This window comes from Artemia sp. Qi Xiang Cuo, chromosome 3 (assembly GCF_049724085.1).
Source record: "Artemia sp. Qi Xiang Cuo chromosome 3, ASM4972408v1, whole genome shotgun sequence".
Taxonomy (NCBI): domain Eukaryota; kingdom Metazoa; phylum Arthropoda; class Branchiopoda; order Anostraca; family Artemiidae; genus Artemia; species Artemia sp. Qi Xiang Cuo.
In genome coordinates, this window is record NC_142796.1 from 74,299,322 (window position 1) to 74,318,606 (window position 19,285).

Below are 19,285 nucleotides of genomic sequence, written 5' to 3' on the forward strand. Positions count from 1 at the left end.
TCTTGACATCAAGGGTTTCAAGCGTAAGTTTAAGAGAACTCCATGGCATAAACGACCTGTCGCTATGGATTACGCCTTGCGAGAAGCAAGACATTATCTGACAATTAACTTGATCGTATGCTGACAGTTCTAACTTTTTTCTTGTGAAGTCATCTATTTATTAACTCCGTATATTTCTGACTTTCCTCGGTAAGAGCTATGCCTTTTGGAATAAAAGGGAAAGATTAGAAATAGTTTCATCCATATCAATAATAGTAGAACAAACAGCTCATAACTATCAATAGCTTAGTACTAAATAGGCATTGAGATATTATTCAAATAATCGTCTTGATTGTCAAATTCTAATTCATTTAATTCAAAAACAAGATATAGATCTCGTGGTCAAAGCCCAAATATGATGTCTCTTAGTCATAATTAGCAAAATAAAGTTGTATGATAAAACTTCGTCAGGATAAAAATAAACTAAAGAATCAAAAAACTAGAGAACATTGTAATATTTCACAAAACTTGGCACAAACCTTTACTGTAGCGCATGGTGTGACAGTGGACTGGGGTCAGTTTCAGAACCTACTATGTCACGTCGCGGGGGGGACGAGATTTTACAGGGACAAAAGCGTTGGGGAAGGAATGATCAGTAGATGGGATGCCGGAGGAGAGAGAAGCCGAATCTCTGACATAATTTGCCAAACCTTTCGCATAATGACCCTCCTCCAAAGTTCATGTGACCCCCTCTTCTATAAAAAAAAATTATAAGCCCTGGGGTATAGCTTACACCCCCTGTTCCCAATCTCTGGGGGTTGCGTAAACCCTCGAAGTATTTTTATATGACCTATGGATTATTTTGAACAAAATGACTCTTTCAAATTTATAAACAAATAACTGGTATTAACAGCGGTCGTGAGAAGGGGGGGAGGGGTGCATCATAATGCTCACAAATTCCCAAACACTGCAAATCCCGATAAAGGAAGATGTCCAAATTAAATAGCATTCAAAAGGTTTAAACTACCACCCTTACCTTCAAAACCTGATATAGTCACACTAGGCAACAGGGAGAAATTACAGACCGTGCCTGGAGGGCTGTGGGGAGGGGGGAGGGAGACTTCCCCAAAGAGTTATTTATTAGATCTTACAACTATGCTGAAAAAAACAACTCTCTCAACATTTTGATTGGATGCGTTTGGAGAAATGACAGACATGGGGCGGGATCTAACTGCCCTTTGATCACTCATGACTCTTAAACATGGAGCTAGTGCTTCCACTTTCCAATCAAATGAGTCTCCTTCGAAGTTTATACGACCGCCTTTTCAATAAAAGCCTTATCTCCCCGCGGGCCATATTTTACACTCTGAGCTCCCAAGCCTTGGGGGTTGTGTCAACCCCGGGGGCATCGCAATATGATCTCTAGAAAAATAACTGCTTAAAAATGATAATAGATAAATAGATATAAAAAAAAATAATAACAAATCCAGTTTCCATCAATCGTCAATACTCAGCCGAATATTTCTATAACAATAATTTGGGATCTGTTTAAAACCATTTTAGAGAAAATTTCAAGTTAGTGGTTTTTAACTGTCAATTCAATCAGTGTCAATATTCGATAAGTATCCAATATAAGTATGTGAAAACAAACAATGCAATGCAGTAGATTGGGTAGGTAACCTCTTTTTTCCCCATAATCCCACTCATGTACTTTTTCTATACCCTTATGTAGCACCCTTTATTAAAATTATTTTTAAATTATCAATAAAAACAGACCGATGCAGGTTCTTGGAACCTGTTGTTATATTTCATTTTCTTAGTTATAAGTCTGTCATCATTCTACATTGATAAGGTTATGCCGTGAAGTCTTTGTTTGAGTGGTTTTGATGTCAATTGTTTTCAGTTTCTACTCTTACCATTTTCAAATACTCCTAGGTCTCACCCCTGTTTTATATGCAGTCCATTTAAGTCCTTGCAAACTTTCTTACATTTTTCCTCAATTACACGTCATCGTTCTTATGTCACAAAGCTCAGATTTGGTGGAATACCACATCGAGATGTTCCAGTGTCAACACTGGATTATAAGTTTTTACCAAATTAATTTTCCAGGATTTGTATCTCAACGTAAATCGAGTCAAAGGGGGCTCATTCAATTGGAAATTGAGATTCTAGTGCCCTTTTTAAGAGTCAAAAGTGATCAGAGGGCAATCTTTCAGGCATTAGGTAGAAATTCTAACAGTATATTATTCAGTCAATTAGGCAATTCGGTAAAGGTGCAGATTAGTTCCCCCAGATAAAAACCGATAAAAACAATAAATTTCTAACAGTATATTGTTCAGTCAATTCTTCAATTCCTCAAATGTTCAGATTAGTTCCCCCAGATAAAAACAACTTATTTCTAAAAGTATATTGTTCCGTCAATTAGAAGCTTCTGTAAAGGTTCAGATTAGTTCCCATAGATAAAAACAAATTATGTCTAAAAGTATATTGTTCATTCAATTAGTCAATTATTTCAAGTTGCAGATAAGTTCACACATATAAAATCATATAAAATCTAAAAGTATATAGATCAGTAATTTAGGCACTTAGGTCAATGTGCAGATTAGTTCCCCCAGATAAAAACATATAAAATAAAATTATTTCTAACTGTATATATATCAGTCAATTCGTCAATTCAGTAAAGGTGCAGATTAGTTCACCCAGATAAAAAAAAACTTATTTCTAACATTATATTTTTCAGTCAGTTAGTCACTTCATTAATGGTGCAGATTAGTTCACACGTATAAAAACAAATAATTTCTAACAGTATATTGTTCCGTCAATTAGTCAATTCGGTAAAGGTTCAGATTAGTTCCCCCAGATAAAAACAAATAATTTCTAACAGTATATTGTTCATTCAATTAGGCAATTAGGTAAATGTGCAGAATAGTTCAACCATATAAAAACCGATAAAAAAAAATTATATAGAACAGTATATATTTCAGTAAAATAGTCAATCCGTTAAATGTGAAGATTAGTTCCCACATATGAAAACAGATAAAAACAATATATATATAAAAGTATATTATTCATTCAATTAGGCAATTCGGTAAAGGTGCAGATTAATTCCCCCAGATAAAAACAATTTATTACTAACATTCTATTTTTAAGTCACATATGAACGTTAGTATTTGATCAGATTATTTACAACGGATAAAAACAAATTATTTCTAAGGGTAAATTCCTCAGTAAATTAGGCAAGTCTTTAAAGGTGCAGAGTAGTTCCCACATATAAAAACAAATTATTTCTAAAAGTGTCTTATTCAGTCACTTAGGAAATTCTGTCTAGGAGCAGAGTAGTTCACACAGATAAAAACAACTTATTTCTAACAGTATATTTTTCAGTCAATTAGGCAATACGGTAAAGGTGCAGATTAGGTCCCACATATAAAAACCGATAAAAAAAATTTATGTCGAACAGTATATTTTTCAGTCAATTAGGCAATTCGGTAAAGGTGCAGATTAGTTCCCCCATATAAAAACAGATAATATCAAATTATTTCTAAAAGAATATTTTTCAGTCAATTAGGCAATTCGGTACAGGTGCAGATTAGTTCCCCCAGATAAAAACAACTTATTTCTAACAGTGTATTATTCAGTCAATTAGGCAATTTGGTATAGGCACAGATTAGTTCCCCCAGATAAGAACAACTTATTTCCAGTATATTATTGAGTCAATCAGGCAATTCGGTAAAAGTGCAGATTAGTTCCCCCAGATAAAAACCGATAAAAAAATTTATTTCTAACAGTATATTATTCAGTCAATTAGGCAATTCGGTAAAGGTGCAGATTAGGTCCCCCGGATAAAAACATATAAAAAAAAATTATTTCTAAAACTATCATTTAAAGTCAAGTATTAATGTCGTTAAATGTTTAGATTAGTTCACACATATAAAAACAACTTATTTCTAAAATTATATTATTCATTCAATTAGTCACTTCAGTAAATTTTCAGATTAGTTCACACGGATAAAAACAAATTTTTTATAACAGTATATTATTCAGTCAATTAGGCAAATCGGTAAATGTGCGGATTAGTTCCCCCAGATAATAAAAAATTATTTCTAACATTGTATTATTCAGTCAATTAGGCAATTCGGTATAGGCGCAGATTAGTTCCCCCCAGATAAGAACAACTTATTTCCAGTGTATTATTCAGTCAATCAGGCAATTTTCTATAGGCGCAGATTAGATCCCTCAAATAAAAACAACTTATTTCTAACAGTAAATTATTCAGTCAATTAGGCTGTAAAAATGCAAGATACTGTACAGGAGAAGCAGAATTTAAACAACTTAATTCTTACTGTATATCCCAGTTCCTTTGGTAGGACCTCTGCACCCTACACTACGGAGGGACCTAATCTGCCCCTTTACCATAACCTATTTTTACTGATTTTATTCATTCCACTGGGCTGTAAAGTTGCAGAGATCCACTGCCCAGTAGAAACAGGATAAAAACAACTGACTTCTTACTGTCTATCCTTGGTCTATTAACAAGTATCTATGCATCCCGTGCAGCAAGGGTAGCTGTAGTACCTTGCAGCTCTGTTATCTTTTTTAGAACTGGCCAAACTGGACGGGGTTCTGATATCATTTTGATCTTCCTTAGATTATTTACTCAGAAAAATTATTTAGATTATTTCCTTAGAAAAAAACAACGCCTGTTCCATAAAAAACACGATTCATTGTTCACAAGTGTACACCCTTAAGGCTAATCGTCTTTATTAGTGGCTAATGCTATTTTCCCTATGCTAGGAAATCGGGAATAACTGCTGCGATATAAGTGATTTTGCGCTGATTTTTTTTTTGACGACTCCCGAGTTAAAAAGTAAAATAATGTTGGTTTCACTTTTTCTATATATTTGTTTCGTGTTGTATATATATATACACTCTATATATAAGTGTCGTGTTGTACTCGTCAGAGACTTGGCCTTTGACGCAGTCGCATATCATGAAGGTAGATGCTGTCCAGAACAAACACCTCCGCTAAATTGAACACGTTAGGTGGCTCGACAGGGTACGGAACATGGATATCCTCTTGTCCTTTAAATTACCATCCCTGAGTCCCGCTCGCTGCGTTGGTACGTTCATTTACTTCGCCTACCCAATGAAACACCTGCACGAGTTATATTGGACTTCGATCCAACTGCAAACGGCTGGAAACGCCCCAGAGGTAGACCACTTATGAGAGGGGCGGATATCAGCCACGATCGACTCACGGCGTGGGGCAGTGACCCCAGTGGCGTTCCTACCCTGGCACAAAACATGTCACTCTGGAGACGACTAACGGCGCTGACGTCTTGTTCCCTCTACGCTGTCGACGCTGCCGAGGAAGAGCTTTAAGTCAAGTAAGTCAAGTCTATGTTCTGCGTCAGTGTTTTTTTTTCATGTTTATGTTTTTAACTGGCCAATGTTCTGTGCCAGGTTTTTTTTCATGTTTGTGTTTTTATATGGCCTTTTTTCTTTACCTGTTTTTTTGTTTCATGTTTGTTTTTTTAAATGGACTTTGTTCTGTTTCAGGTTTTTTTTTTTTTTTTTTTTTTATATGGCCTGTTTTATGTTCCTGGTTTTTTTTTATGTTTTTTTTTTTAAATGGCATATGTTCTGTGTCAGGTTTTTTTTTAATGGTTTTTTTTTTAAATGGCATATGTTCTGTGTTATTTGGTTTGGAACGGGGGTCAATGTCGTGAACCTGTAAGCTCAGCCAGAGTCGATCGAGCTCTAAATGGGTACCAGGAGAAACATGGGGAATCAACACCGGAAGTGTCAGATGATTTGCCCCCAGCCACGCATTGCAGTCCCGGCCGAAGGCATTGAATCAGGAGATCGGTACCTGCGCAACGTAGAACTTTGATTAAAATGCGAAAAAGTTTTAAGTTTTAAGTTTAAGTATGTTCTGTGTACTAATTTAGCCATGTTTTATAATTAATACAAACCAAAGAATCTACCTAATTTCAAAAAATTTCAGGCTAGACCTTAAGATGTTTACATCTTAAGGACTTAACATATTAATGAACTTAAGATGTTGCATTGAAATCTAAGTGATAATATAAAAAAATTTACTTCATTTGAATATCTTTAGATCTACTTTGAAACGGTGCTGTCAGTGGCACTAGTCAAGAATTAACTAGCACCAGACCCATTCATTATAAGATTTAACTAAACTCCAGAGCTCCTCCTAAACTCCAAATCCAGATAATAATATATAAAATATACACTTCATTTGAATATATTTAGATCATAATATGTAAACAATACACTTCATTTGAATATATTTAGATCAACTGTGAAACGCTGCGCTGTCAGTGGCACTAGTCAAGAATTAACTAGCACCAGACCCATTCATAATCAGATTTAACTTAACTCCAGAGCTAGCTACAGCCAGTTCTGAAATTCAACTTATTTGACGTAAGGCCACCCAATAAGAGAGATTCATTATTATATCTCAACTAGCCAGAGCTACCCAATCAGATAAATTGAATTATGGAGGGCGCCAGCGTTAGTTAAATCACATTAACCAGGCCATGTAATAATGATAATAATAAAGTGAGTAATGGTAAAGTCTGGAGGGTAAGCGATGAATTTTACCTGTTTTTTGAGGCAAAGAAGGCGCACTAGTATCTTCCACAGGAGTCAAAATCTCTATCTTAGTAACATTTGCCGCATTTCGTGCCTCCGATATTGGTAAATTTCCAGGTGTTGGCGTGGCTGCTGTCGTCAATGCCTTCGCCTTCGTTGATCCTAATACAAAAAAAACCACAAAACTTCTTCAGAATAAATTCTATTGTTTAAAAATAAGGACATCTTTTGCAACCAGTGAACTTGGAAGTATACCATTAGCATCCACGGTGCTTTGTGTTAGGTGAGGAACTGCTCTAAGACAAAAGATATTCGTATGGTTTCACTCAGCCGAGGAGTTATTTCCATAGTTTTTTGTTGTACGCTGACTGTTCGAACAGCCTTTTAGCTGTTCCTCTACGCTATTTTTTGCCATGAAAGGATATTTTCAACGGCCGGGGAGTTATTTCATATAGTTTTTTTTTTTTTTTGCACCAATATTTGCAAACTATTATTTTTAAAAAATCGAGTCCTAAGGGACGCTTTTCTTAAGTCTATAAAATAAATAAAAAAAAAAGTTTTTTAACTGAAAGTAAGGAGCGGCATTAAAACTTAAAACGAACAGAAATTATTGCGTATATGAAAGGAGCTGTCCCCACCTCAACGCCTCGCGCTTTACACTAAATTTTTTTATTGTTTAAAAAAATAAAGTAGTGAGACAGAGTCAAACTTTAGCGTAAAGAGCGAGGCGTTGAGGAGGGGACAGTTCCTTTCATATACTCACTAATTTCTGTTCGTTTTAAGTTTTAATGTCACTCTTTACTTTCAGTTAAAAAAAAACTTTTTTTTAATTTAATTTCTGAAAGTTTTTTAATTAATGCAGGTTTTGATTTTGGCTCACCGTACATGAATAATTAAAACAAAATTTGCATATTAATTTTACTTTTATTTGGTTTTATTGGCTTTCTCGAAAGTTATTTAATTTTATTTACGACGTTTCTATTAGTAATAAATATACATAACTTACGAATTAACTTTTGTAACGAACTTCTATATTCATATATTTTTAATACGTATATTAGGGGGTTCGCCTCCTAGTCAATACCTAGCTTTATACGCTAAAGTTCGAATTTTTTTTCCAATTTTCTTAATATGACCCCTTAATCACAAAGGCCGTTAATTAGAATAAATAGCTCTTAAGAAAGTATTAAAAAAAAACTTTAGCTTAAAGGGCGAGGTATTGACTAGGGGGCGAACCCAATCATATACGTAATAATTTCTGTTCGTTTTAAGTTTTGATGTTGCTCCTTACTTTCAGTTGAAAAACTTGTTTTTTTAATTTAATGTCTAATCGTTTTTTTTAAATAATGCTGGGAAACCCGGCACCCCCTTCATATCAATTTTTCGGCGCCCCTCCCAACTGCCCCGGTGACAGAGCGTCCCACAGCAATCCGACCCCACCCCCACTACCCGACACAACCCCCTCACCATATGTGGCGACGTCCCCATCCCACAAACTATATTGAAGCATTTGGTCAAGTTCAAAAAGGTATTACCTACCCCCTCCCCCGGGGCAGGCGGGGGGTCACGGCCTACTCACAGATCGGGATTATATTTTCAACTATGCTGAAGAAAATGAATCTCTCAAAATTTTGATCGGTGGACTGTGGGAAAAAAATGAGCGTGGGAGGAGGCCTAGTTACCCTCCATTTCTAGGACACTTAAAATGGGCACTATAACTTATATTTTCTATTTCAATAAGATCTCTCGCTATATTCTACGAACAATGTGTTAATAGGATGATCCCCCGGGAAAAAAAAACAAATAAACACGTATCCGCAATCTTTTTTCATGCAAAAAACGCAAAATTCTACATGTTTGCAGACAGGATCTTGAAACCCCAACAGTTGGGTTCTCTGGTACGTTGAATCTGATGGTTTCATTTCCATCAAGACTCTATGAAATTTAGGGGTCTGTTTCCCCCTTTTTTCTAAAATCAGGCAAATTTTCTCAGGCACGTAACTTATAGAAAATTACAATTCTGAAAGCGATAGAATAATTTAAAGTATGCGTAGGACTAAACTTGATGAAACTTATATATTTGAAATCAGCGTTAAAATCTGATTCTTTTGATGCATCACTTGGTATAAAAATTTCGTTTTTTTGAGTTTCGGTTAGCATTGAGCCGGGTCGCTCCTTACGTACAGTTTGTTACCACGCACTGTTTAATTCGGCGTATTTTTCTATTTTATGTAAATTATAATTATTATATTAATTTAGCAGTAGAGATTCATTATTGTAACTATACCGTTCTTCTTTTCTAAGATAAAAAGCAATTCTAGAATTCCAAGCCCATGATTTTGAGCAAGATCACCTTCCCATCTGATTCAACCTTTTTATAATGGTTCCTTCAATAATTCCTGAGTCTAGGAACAGTGAACTACAAAGTATATGATAAGATGTAAGAATATAAATTATAAAGTTGTACTTGAACATTCTTTTCAATATTTATTTAGATAAAGAGAAAATAAAATGTTTCGAATTTTTTTTCTTGTTTACTTGATTGTTGACTCGGGATACGATTTCTTGTCTGAGGAGCAGAAGCTGTGCAAAGAGCAGAAGAGATTGAATAAGCAGTAAATTCGTTTAGCGAGAGATGAGCAAAAAGATAATTTAATGAAAAAAAGTAAAGGGTTCAATTTCTTTTAAAATGTAAAAATTGTGAGAAAAAAAAGCATAAAAAACAATTATACGGAGAATGAAACGAACTTAAAGTTGAGAACCCTTGATTTTTATTTTAACTTTACAATTAAAAGAAGCCATGTCTGTTGCAACGACTTTTTATGTAAAAATACACGCCATTACACAAAAAGACGGCAACAGTATACAGACTACACAGAATTAAATTCAAAATTTACTGCTCATCTCTAATTTTCAACCTAGAAAAGAAAAAGGACATTAATCGATTGGAGATAAAAGACATGTAAAGAAGTAAATAAAAAATAAAAAAAGAACAGGGCTAAAACTTATTAAAATGCCCAAATGGATGCCTGTTTCATTCGAACGTTAAAGATTATTACGAAAAAAAAAGAAGAACAAGCTAGGATGAATAGAAAGTGACATTTAACTAATAATTACGGCAAGAAGCAATTATATGAATTTAAAGAATTGATAATAGTTTTAAAATATTATATTTGTTTAATAATTAGGGTTAGCGGCTTCAAAAGGGCGTTTAGTTGAATCACAATACAACTGTGTATTCAAATGGTCAAAAGAATGTATTTGCAGTTCTCAGGAATCTCCACCAACGGTCAAGGTATCTCCACCGGTAGACATTTATTATATGTACCATATGAGGGTAAGCTCTGTCATGGATGTCACCCCTTTTATCTTCTTAATAGACGAGAATTTCACTGTGCATAATCCTCTTTGAATAACCTGCTCTATTATTATTACACTGTCTACTTTTCAAGCTCATCCCCCACAAGTAACATAGTCGCTCAAGTTTTTGCGGAAAGACACATTTGCTCATCAGTGCCTCCTAATGAAAGGCAGCAAAACCTCAGAATGGTTGTTGCTAGATTGGATCAATTTAGTTTTTTTGATCGATTGAAAATAATTGCATCAGCAGAACATTAATTATCCATGTAAAATTGTTTAGCATTTTTCATAAATATGTATTTTTTACGATTTTAAGGAAAAAAAGTATACAGACTAGAGCTGACAGATTTAAATTTAAGCGCAACAGTTTTTAATATTGTTTTTTTCTAACGGTTTTTTTTCGATCTTAATAAAAGCAATTAATCCCGTTAAAACTCTTTTCCGTAAACTTAAGATTACTTGAAGTTAAGAAAACTTTCCTAGATAGGGGGGGGGGACTGTGCCCAATCAGAACTAAAAATTTGTAAAGATTTTTAGAATTAAAATATTCTAGGTCTTCTTTTCAAACTACTAGACCGAAAAAATACAACATATTAGAATGAATTCTAGCAAAATAAGCACACTAAGAGGTTAGAACATTTGGGAATGACATCATACAGGGCTGGTGGCTAAAAAAAAAATTAAATTCGGTAATTCGGTAAAGGTGCAGATTAGTTCCCCCAGATAATAACAACTTATTTCTAACAGTATATTGTTCAGTCAATTAGGCAATTCGGTAAAGGTGCAGATTAGTTCCCCCAGATAAAAACCGATAAAAACAATTTATTTCTACAAGTATATTATTCAGTCAATTAGGCAATTCGGTAAAGGTGCAGATTAGTTCCCCCAGATAAAAACAACTTATTTCTAACAGTGTATTATTCAGTCAATTAGGCAATTCGGTAAAGATGCAGATTAGTTCCCCCAGATAAAAACAACTTATTTCTAACAGTATATTATTCAGTCAATTAGGCAATTCGGTAAAAGTGCAGATTAGATCCCCCAGATAAAAACAACTTATTTCTAACGGTAAATTATTCAATTAGGCTGTAAAAATGCAAGATACTGTACAGGAGAAGCAGAATTTAAACAACTTAATTCTTACTGTATATCCCAGTTCCTTTGGTAGGACCTCTGCACCCTACAATACAGGGGGAACTAATCTGCCCCTTTACCATAACCTATTTTTTTACTGAATTTATTCAGTCCATCGGGCTGTAAAGTTGCAGAGATCCACTGCCCAGTAGAAACAGGATATAAACAACTGACTTCTTACTGTCTATCCTTGTTCTATTGACCAGTATCTATGCACCCCTTGCTGCAAGGGTAGCTGCAGTACCTTGCAGTTCTGTTATCTTTTTTAGAACTGGCCAAACTGGAAGTCTGATATCATTTTGATCTTCCTTAGATTATTTACTCAGAAAAATTTGCTCAGAAAAATTATTTAGATTATTTCCTTAGAAAAAAACAACGCCTGTTCCATAAAAAACACGATTCATTGTTCACAAGTGTACACCCTTAAAAGGCTGTACGGGACGCTTTGCTTCCGTCTATAAATTAAATAAATAAAAAAAAGTTTTTTAACTGAAAGTAAGGAGCGGCATTAAAACTTAAAACGAACAGAAATTATTGCGTATATGAAAGGAGCTGTCCCCTACTCAACGCCGCTCTATGAAAACTATTGTTTTTTTTTGTTATAAAAATTAATTTTTTTAGAACTTAACAACCTTGCGATTACACACCGAGGCGGGGAGGAGGTTACGGCTCCTGTCATAAACGCAATAATTTCTGGCCGTTTTAATTTCACTCCTTACTTTCATTTAGAAAAACTTTTTTTTATTTAATTTATGAACGTTTTTGAATTAATACAGGTTTTGATTTTGGCTCACCGTACATGAATAATTAAAACAAAATTTGCATATTAATTTTACTTTTATTTGGTTTTATTGGCTTTCTCGAAAGTTAATTAATTTTATTTACGAATGTTTCTATTAGTAATAAATATACATAACTTACGAATTAACTTTTGTAACGAACTTCTATATTCATATATTTTTAATACGTATATTAGGGGGTTCGCCTCCTAGTCAATACCTAGCTTTATACGCTAAAGTTCGAATTTTTTTTCCAATTTTCTTAATATGACCCCTTACTCACACAGGCCGTTAATTAGAGTAAATATCTCTTATGAAAGTATTAAAACAAACTTTACATTAAAGAATATGGTAATGACTAGGGGACGAACCCAATTATAAACATACTAATTTCCGTTTGTTTTAAGTTTTGATGCTGCTCATTACCTTCAGTTGAAAAACTTGTTTTTTTAATTTAATGTCTAATCGTTTTTTTTAAATAATGCTGGGAAACCCGGCACCCCCTTCATAGCAATTTCCCTTCCCCCCGCACCACCTCCCCGTGGAAAGAGCCTCCCCCATACCCCCCGCCCCCCCCCCCCCTACCCGAAAAACCCCCCTGGCAAAATGTGGATACGTCCCAATAACCCAAACTGTATGTAAGCATTTGGTAAAGTTCAAAAATGTAATCCCTCCCCCCTCCCCCGGGGCCGGCGGGGGGTTACGTCATCCTCACAGATCGTTATTATATTTTCAACACTGCTGAAGAAAATGAATCTCTCAAAATTTTGATCGGGTGACTGTGGGAAAAAAATGAGAGTGGGAGGGGCCTAATTGCCTTCCATTTTTAGGTCACTTAAAAAGGGCACTAGAACTTTTAATCTCCGTTTGAATGAGCCCTCCCACGATATTCTAGGACTACTGGGTCGATACGATCACCCCCGGGAAAAAAAAACAAATAAACACGCATCCGTGATCTTTCTTCTGGCAAAAAATATAAAATTCCACATTTTTGCTGATAGGAGTTTGAAACCTCTACAGTAGGGTTCTCTGGTATGCTGAATCTGATGGTGTGATTTTCATTAAGGTTCTATAAAATTTAAGGGGTTGTTTCCCCCTTTTTTCGAAAATCAGGTAAATTTTCTCAGGCACGTAAGAAAATTACAATTCTGAAAGCGATAAATAAATTTTAAGAATGCGTAGGACTAAACTTGATGAAACTTATATATTTGAAATCAGCATTAAAATTTGATTCTTTTGATGCATCAATTGATATCAAAATTCCGATTTTTAGAGTTTTGGTTACTACTGAGCCGGGTCGCTCCTTGCTTACAGTTCGTTACCACGAACTGTTTAAAAACGCTAGAATATCTGACACCAACGCACCATAGATATTGTAACCCGTGCATCTCTTCACTAATGCGAAAACCTTCAACGAGAATGTATGTCTCCATACTTTTATATGGACCCTTATAATTTATGAAGCATACGTGACTGACGGAATTTTCACCCTTTTTCACAGCTGAAGCAAATATAACAATATTAATTTTTTTATCCCCATACATAATAGTTTTTTTTAGTGAAAGTGCCAATAATGACCCCTACACATCCTTTGACTGTGTAGTCATGGCCCTTGCTGCGTTTGTTCCACCCCCCGTCTCCCACTACTGTAGTCCAATAGGAACTATTCAGAAACCTGTTTTCGGGAACTACCATTTTCAGTGACTCCTCTCCGTTCTGCTGTAAGATTTCCGTCAACGTTTCCATCCATATGTTGCCAATTACCGATTCAGTTTTCATGGAAGTCTCTTTTGACATAGGGCACATGCCTAAGGGACGCCTAGTGTTTCAGATAGTGTGGCGTAGCCTCCACCTGTCCCCATAACACCCCACGCAGCCTCAAAGTTCATGTCTCCTCGTACATTGGTACAGCGCTCTGCTGTTCCTTTAGGCTTGCTGTCTGTAAAGATTGTCAAATAGTCTTTTACACTTGGTGTGTGAGAATCAGGATAGTTTTTTACGATTTTTTTCACTGCGAAGTCTTGGGTGTTGACGAAGCGAGAAAAGGGCTTTTTGCCAAGGGACGGCAGATTGACCGCATCCCACAAACATCCGACGCCCTTCTTCAGCGCACCAGACGGCCCCACAGACGGCCGCACCAGACACTTTCAGGCTGGCCGAATTTGGGGAAGAGCAGCCGACCCCATTCAGAATCCTCCTTCCCCCTCTGAATTCTGATGGAAGCTCGGAAATGATGAGTGGCATCCTGTCTGGACGACGCTACCAGAGGCTTATAAGGCGTGCAAAGAACTGGTCAAATGTAGCTGCAAGAAAGCCTGCAAGCCATCATGCAAGTGCATGAAGGCTTCACTACCATGCATTGATCTGTGTGCCTGTAATGGAGCCTGCTACAGATCTAACGCCAGCAACTAATAGGCTGCTGAACCAGGGCACCAACTGCGTGGCGAGAACAAACTTGGAGACAGCAAATCATACATTTCCATTCTGTAGCATTTCCCCCGGGGGAAATATTTACCCCTGTTTCCCCCCTCCCAGGACAGCCTCTGCACTTTCGCCAAGCCATTAAAGCAGTGACTATATAAGAGTGAATAAACAAACCGAAGGCCAATTTTAAATATACAACAACAACTATTTACCGTGTCCTTCCTGTTATGTGAATTTCACCCCCTCCCCACCCCTCCCTTTGATGGTGGGACACTTCAAGCACATTTTCCATCACTTTGCTTCAATTTCTGTCTAATATCAAGTATACACAGTGAATATCAAGCTAAAATAAGGAAAAAAATTTTTTTTTGCTTTTCCCTATTTTGGGTGAATTTTATCCCCTGTTTCCCCCTTTTAAAGAGTTCAGATGGCTTGTGTCCCAGTCTCATTCGAAAGAACACATCAAACTGCCCCTGTGGACCAACTTACACACTTTTTTTCCAAATTTACACGAACCCTTGACTAAGCGACTAGACTATGTGTGGTTCTCTCAGCAGACAAACCCCAATGGCCACTCCAATTAAAGACAAGTAGACTATTAAACGCAAGTTTAAGTATGACCCGTCCTAGCCTCGGGTATGTTTCCAGCCAAGGGGTGTAAAGTGGGGTTATGTAGGACAGGAGAAACAGAGTAAAATTTAATTTTATTTATAATTATATATAAAATTAATGAATCGGATTAGAAAGCTGAAAAGTTTGGAATAAACTAAATATAAAAAGATCTACAATTTGAAGTTAATTTTGATTTTTTCGCTTTTATCCATGCCGTGCAAGAGTCCAAAATATAAAAACTCAAAAACAATCGTGGAGGAATAGATTAAAAGAATCTATAATTTTCAATCCGGCACATTAATTTTTAAAGTTTTTTTGAATTTAGTGTACTTTCTATTGCTTAAAATTTTCAATTTCTGAGGCACACGAGCTTTTTAAAAAAAGCTCCAAGTTTTAAAATTTGATTTTTTTTTTCTATTACCTGGTAATTTTATCAGAAAAAAAACGACCAAGTTTTAGATCCTTTTTCAAAGATCACTAGTGCGAAATTCCATTGTGCTGGTATGTCGGGTCAGAGAGCCAGATCTCTTTTCGTAGCATAGGAAAATTAACATTGCAATGAATTTAGCGACATTCACCTTAAGGAGGAACGGAATTAGAAACAATCCCGGCTATCTCTTCCATGTTAAATATTTTTAGCTTGTATGACGACAACAGACGCATTAAGGCATCGATTTTGGTTTCTATCTGTTCTCCTGATCTAGCAATATAATCTGAGTTTGCTGTTTTTTTAATATATTTTACTTGGCTTTCTAAATTAGACTTTTTCGTGCAAATTCCATTTCAACTTGTATGAGGAAACGGTAAATACAAGTTTAATAAATTTAACACGGACTTGTGGAGGATTTTGAAAGGAACAACTTGCCTTTTAAGTGTTTTTCCTGATTAATTCAAAAAAGGCATTTTCATCACTTTATTTAGAAGTTGTTACCATCAGTTTTATATAAGAAACTCCTGAAGTGTTGCATATTTAGTTTCAGTAGGCAGGCATGGTTACCGGTTTTAAGGTGATAAACGTTCAGGGTTTCAACTTGTATCGACTGACATCAAAGGAGATTGTTTCAACATATTATGCAAATAGGAATGCTCCGTCAAATTAGATTGTGATCAAAGATTTTGAAGGAAGAGAAAGGCAATTAAAGAAATTGGTCTTGTTAGTTCACAAAAGTGCTTTATGAAAGATGGTAAAGAAGCGTAATAAAAGAGGCATTGGCTTGGTTACTGTACAGAAGCACAGGGAAAAACTAAAGCAAATATACAAAAAACTTGGAAGACCACGACTTCCAAAATATTTACTCGACTTGAACGAAACATCTCTTCAAGAAGAGCCTGCAGCAGAAATCCCAAGACTGAAAGTTATAACTGCGGGTCGCAATTTAGAATCGGATATTTTTAAAAATTCTCGCTGGATGGTTAATGTGCCCATATGTCTAAAGAGCTACGAAGAATTGGTAATCAAACATATGTAAGTACCACTTGATTAATTTTTAAAGTATGAACCTTTCAAAGACCTTAGACTTATTATAGGTTTGTGTGCTTTTAGGGGCTTAGATCCGAATTCTCATACTTCTCTTAGGAAGTTGTTCGGATGAATCAATAGATTCAGACTGATAAACAAACCAACACGGGCAACGGAGGAGAGGGCAAATACACATTTTGTGTTTAAGTTTATTTGATGGTTTTCTTTCTTTTTTAATTCTATTCACCTAGAGACTTTCAAATTCAAACACACTGAATGTGCCTTATGAAAAAGCATGTGACTTATGACCCTTCAATTTTTATCGCACTTTGTCCCTAGTAGAAATTTTTTTTAGAAATGTAGGATAAATCAAGGAAGATACAAATTTTTTTGTCGCAAGGAGAAAGGAAGGGGATTGTAGCCCCCTAACAAATAGCGCAATTTCTAGACATAAAAATATAATTCATTCTATTTTGTAGCGTAACTTTGATCTATGACCTTCTACTTAGTCACTGGCAGATCCAGGGATGGGCCTACTATCGTAGGGGCAAATAAAGTACTTAATAACGATTTATGGAATGTAATTTTTTTTTTACTTTTGCTTTACATGTTTTAGTGCATAATTTTACATAATATTTTACCGGGAGATGCATAAGAATCTAATCTTTTGACAAGAAAGTTTAAAAAAATGTGGGGGAGGGGAGTTTATTGAAGCTTCAAAACTTAAAACTCTTTAATATCTATCCCACTTAGTCCTAGTAGAAATTACTTTTGATAATAAGGGATAAAGATTGGAAGTAAAATATTATTTGTCGCAAGAGGAGGGGTAGGGGATTGCAGCCTCATAACAAATAACACTTTTTCTAGGCATGCAACTTTCATTCCTTTTATTTTGTAGTATAAATTTAAATTGTAGTGTAAAGACATTGATTTATGACCTTCCGCTTAGTGATATTAACGATTTATGTCACGTAGTTTTTTTTTTCTTTTGCCTTATATATTTAAATGTATTGTTTTATATAATATTTTACAGGAATATGCATAGCTTCAAATAATATTTTAACGGGGAAGTAAAATTAATGCGTGTCTGTGGGGGGAGGGGGCTTGAAGCTACAAAAACTAGGTTTCTAGGCCCTAATTTTCATTCTTATTATGAGAAGCAATTCAGGTCGTCGACTTTTTGTCGTGAAGTTCAGCAGATAGTTCTAAAATAAGAGCAGCGAATTTAGTTTCTTCAATTCATATCCCTTGTAAAAAAAAAAGAAAAAAAAAAAAAAAATAAATAAATAAATAAACGAAAATATATTTAAAAAGGGTTTTATTTCTATTTTGTTTAATTGTAAATGTAGAGAGGTCAAAGAAAATTTTTATTTGCAGACCTATTTAATCTGGTAAATAAAAAGTAAATGCCGTAACAAGAAGTGAAGAAAGCGATGGTAGTATTTCATAGGTGTTGCTTAATTAGTTTTGTAGTGTCGTTTTTACACATTTTTTTCTACTATTAAGGGCTTACACTTATTGTAGTCATAGCAGCATAAACTCGAGTCTTATATAATCAATGCCGTATCCAGGGAAGGGGTATATACCGGGTTTGAATCCCCCGCCCCCTCCAAAATTGTAGCAAAAATGCGCAAAAAAATTTTTTGTATATTCTTAAAAGTGTTTGTTACATCCCATCTCCAGACAGAAACTGGATACGTTTTTGCTTATAAGTACAAATAAAATCTTATGAGCATCTTTGCTCACAATTTCCGTCACGAAGATTTCCACATACATTCTAATGCATAGCTTTTTTTTTTACGGGGAGTTGAAAATAAATACTGTGTGACTGGTCGAAGATTCGTAAAGTAGGTTTATAGATACATTTTGATGGATTTTCTAGTGAATTTTTCTAGATCAAAGTGACAAGGAGCACTGGAGGGTTGGAACCACCAATAATTCGTATACCATTTTTTCTCACACATTTCTCTCCTTTTAATTTCATTCAAATGATAGCCATTTCAACAAACATAGTTAAAAATGAACAGAGACGGGAAAATTAAAACAAAAACATCTTTTTTGTCAGAATTTAAAAGACACACAAACAATATTACGTAGGAATAGTCCTGGAACTTACAATTCTTTCGATTTTTCATTAGGTCGCTAGTCAAAACAAGCTTGAAAGTGTATTAAATCTAGGTTAAATAATTTTTTTATTCATCGAAAGTAGGGGGAGATGATATTGTATGACCTTAAAATAGCGTGTGGAATTGTAAAACAACAGAGAATTTACCTAAGACGGTGAAATTTGTGTTGAAATTTGAAATTGGACCTTAAAAATATTTTGGCTAATTAGGGATAGAAGGACATGCCTCAAAGGATGTTTTCTGAAGCCAAAAGATCCCAACTCTCATTGAGCCTTCAGATAAATACATAATTAGTTCTAAGAACGAGACAAGGGGAAAGGGGGATAGAGATTGATGTATAATCCCTTAGGCCTTATTCAGAACTTTTGTTTGGGTATTTTTTTAATTTATTTTGTTCTTTTTTTTTTGGGGGGGGGGGTTACCCCCCCCCCCCCCCTCCCAAAAAAACTTTCACATCAAAAATGTGAAACTGATATTTAATCTTTCTTGATTTCAGGGGATACCTCCGTCTACGCTGTTATTATGAAAGTGAAGAGTAATATCAAACCCCGAAATGAGCAGAATTTCTTCCTTATAGGAAGGGGACTGCCCCTTCACCACCCCCACCTCCTCCTGATGGTCGTAAAAACTTTGGATGATGCTCATTTTATCAGACATTGAGAGTTCTAGTCTTTTTTTATAAGTCAAAAGTAATTGGAAACCACACCGCCGCGGGAGGGGGGGGGGTATTGTCCTTGAAATTGGTATAGGAGAGAGTCCACGCTCGTAGAAGAAAAGGGGGTGAAAAAAATAGC

The 19,285-nt window shown here is 35.3% G+C and overlaps 1 protein-coding gene across 1 annotated transcript in view; it reads right to left on the reverse strand.

Annotated features, from left to right (window-relative positions):
* Positions 1-9,064: 9,064 nt before the first annotated feature.
* Positions 9,065-19,285, reverse strand: part of LOC148954516 (uncharacterized) — a 118,093-nt gene continuing 107,872 nt past the window's right edge. Inside the window, exon 4 of the mRNA XM_089087129.1 lies at positions 9,065-9,515. Coding sequence (XP_088943255.1) covers positions 9,504-9,515 — 12 coding nt within the window. The 3' untranslated portion in view covers positions 9,065-9,503. The remainder of the gene's footprint in view (positions 9,516-19,285) is intronic.